Consider the following 3,160-nt stretch of genomic DNA (forward strand, 5'->3'; position numbering starts at 1 on the left):
CTGTTTCCCTGCCCTTTCAGACCACGGAGCTGCTCATTGGGGGACTTTTTTTGGCTCCGCCACGTGACCAGCCAATCAGCCTCAAGAGCAGGAGGATTGTGGGAGGTGGAGAGAGGCTTGGGTGGGAGAGAGAGGCTTGTGGAAAGCCGGTGGTGGCAGTTGAGGCTCTGAGGGTTTTTCCTGAGAGGCTGTTTTGTTTGGCATGTGTGGTTCTAAAAATAAAGTTAGTTTCTTTTGACAAGTGGCTTCTGATTGTGCCCAGCCAGACTGCGGCATTATAGCTTCACCAAAGTTGACTAATGACCCCAAGAGACTTTCCTGCCCCTCAGCATCTGCCAGCCTTCCAGCTATGGCACATGTTCATTCTCAACTAGGATTGCTTGTCTTTGTTTTCAGTCAGTCTGGTTTTCAGATACCTCTATTATCACATTTTAATTGCTAAGTTACTATTAGTTTGATATTGTCATTGTCAAATTAGTTTGTTGTTTGGTTAATTCTGTGTATAGTGAATGATGCATACATGTATTAACAGTGTTTTGGCTTGTAATTTATAAATAACTAGACGTACATAAATTACAGTTCAAAATGAATCATTCATAAACTCGTGGCTAAACAGGTACATAAATACATGTATCTCCCCCATGTGTGTTTTGCTACAATAATTTATAGTTATTACAGTTTGTTTTCCTACTGGAAATTGGGCATGGGGATAATTGGTTTTGGATGGATCTTGTGCCTGGAAGATGTGGGATGGAATCAGGGAGGCCTGAAAACTGTTGCTCTGAAATAAACCATTGACACACTCTGCATGTGTGTGGGACCGTTGATAAACATGCCCTTTACATGCATGTTGGGCCGTTCACAAATGTGTGTGCATGTGGGCAGGTCACAAACAGCAAACCTTCTCACCTGCTCTTTTCTAAATAGCAATCTTGGTAGTTACTAAGATTCACAGAATCCTTATTTTTCTTAATAAGAGCTTCTGAGGGGATGTTGACCATTTATAAATTAATGTTTAAACTAAAAGGTCGAAAATATATCCATTAATCAGTTTTGAAAAAAGTTTGAGCATAGGTTTAATGTAGCAAAAGGAACTACATTTCAAAAGAATGACATAAGAAGGCTCTTTGAGTAGAACAGGAAAAAAAAGAGTTGCTTTAAAATAAATTTCTTTCCATATATGCATAGCAACCACAAATGTTTTTAACTATATAATTAGTACTAAAGATGTCCAAAAGATAGAGTTATACAGCCTTTCACAATGACCAACTTTACTCTTTAAACTGCTTTTGGATGAAACAAATTTTCCTAACCTTTCAAAAGTAAGCCAAAACAACAAATGAAGCACTGGTTAACAGTGAGTGACTGAGCCAGGCTCAGTGGCGCACACCTGTAATCCCAGCAGCTTGGGAGGCGAAGGCAGGAGGATTGCGAGTTCAAAACCAGCCTCAGCAAAAGCGAGGCGCTAAGCAATTCGGTGAGACCCTGTCTCTAAATAAAATATAAAATAAGGGTGGGGTTGTGGCTCAGTGGTCAAGTGCCCCTGTATATTTTCAACATCATATACTAAAAAAAACAATAATCCTCTATAAAAATATACATAAGCCTAGAGCAAGTCACACACTGTCAGACTAGCTTTTCCTTTTATACCACTGAAATGTTCACACAAATAAAAGCAACTTAAAGGAAAACAAACCATAAAAAGACATATTATAAGTGTACACAGGTGAGATATATTAGCACTCTTTTGCTTTGGAGACCAGGGAATAGGTAAGGGTTGGTGAAAGGCAGATTCAACAAAATTGACTGTTTCCTTTCCTACCTACCACCTACTTGTAGTCACTGTCCACAATCCAACACCATGAGAACTCCTAAGACCTAGACCCAAATGCTAACCCACCACACCCTAGACTCCCTAATTTCCACTGGAGAAAATATGTCCAAGTTACAGCAACAAGAAACCATATATAGGGAGTAAAGTTTAGAAGACTAGGATGAAGCTCACTGCAACTTTAAAAGAAGTTTGCATTAATTTGTTACCAGTTAAACCTTTTCCAGTAGTCTCCCAGTTTCCTGGCATAACTGTACCAAACTTCTGCACTTCACCCCACTTGAACACTACATGGGTAAGAAAAATTTTTTTCCAAGTTGTCTTTCTTCTAAGTATTAACAGCAATAAGTATATCAAAGAACATGTAATACTTGCAAAGCTGCATTTTTTAATTTGCTTAATTTTTATTGTCTGAATTAAAATTTCGTTTCCATCCAGTGAATAACAGCTAATCAAAATAGCCTTTCCCATTTTCAACCAAAAACTGGAATCAAATAGTTTTTGCTCTTTGGTTGGTTTGCAACATGGGTGGGGGGCTGGGGGAATAATACTGGCACTTTCTCAGCGACACTCATTCTAAGTCTGAACTTTCTTCCCTGGAAAAACTACCAAGTGCAAGGGGTGCCGTGAGAATCCACTTACCCGATCCTTCATCCTCCAACTCTGAGCTAAGGATTTGGAGCCTTCGATTTTCTCGCAGTGCCTCTTTTTCATAAAAGCCAGAGGCAGGTTCCAATCTGTAAGATCGGCCTCGTCTTCCTCCCCGAGTCCCAGAAGGGGCGACTGCAGCATCTCGGACTCCATCAGGGGGGGAGGGGGTGGGGGAGTCCTTGGCAGCAAGCGCTCGAGAACCTCCAGCCTTAAAAACTAGTGTGTACCAGGATTACTGAAATAAGATACAGAAACAAGGGGGGGGGGGGTCGGAAAATAAATGAATGGAGAGTTTGCGGAGATCCTTATTCAGCAAAAAGTCCGGGACCCTTTCTCTTAACTCTGCGCGGGAAGTCGAAGTGGGGAGGGAAGAGCCGGTGGCAAGTGGGGCAGGCCAAGGAGCTCCGCACAGACACACGCACACCGGGGTCCCAGGCGGCGCCGGCTCGTCCGAGGCTCTCAGCTCCCGGAGGGGCTGCGAGCCCAGCTGTCAAGGGCCGAGAGACTCCAGGCCTCGCGATGACCCCGCTCTCGGCCTCCAACTCCTCGGCAGACCCGAGGACAGGGACGGGCAGACCGCCCGCCCTTGGTGCGGGTTCGCCGACTGCGCCAACCGGACCGAGGCCCCCGGCCGAGGGGAACAGGTTCGGCGCGCCTCGGGTCTCGCGCGAGCAGTCT

At 44.1% G+C, this 3,160-nt stretch overlaps 1 protein-coding gene across 2 annotated transcripts in view; it reads right to left on the reverse strand.

The window, feature by feature from the left end:
- Rptor (regulatory associated protein of MTOR complex 1) overlaps window positions 1-3,154 on the reverse strand; it is a 341,575-nt gene extending 338,421 nt beyond the window's left edge. For both annotated transcript variants that reach the window (XM_048797491.1, XM_015504082.2), the window contains exon 1: window positions 2,474-3,154. In XM_048797491.1, coding sequence (XP_048653448.1) covers window positions 2,474-2,635 — 162 coding nt within the window. In that variant the 5' untranslated portion in view covers window positions 2,636-3,154. The remainder of the gene's footprint in view (window positions 1-2,473) is intronic.
- Between the last annotated feature and the right edge of the window lie 6 nt (window positions 3,155-3,160).

This window comes from Marmota marmota, unplaced genomic scaffold (assembly GCF_001458135.2).
Source record: "Marmota marmota marmota unplaced genomic scaffold, marMar, whole genome shotgun sequence".
NCBI classification, from domain to species: domain Eukaryota; kingdom Metazoa; phylum Chordata; class Mammalia; order Rodentia; family Sciuridae; genus Marmota; species Marmota marmota.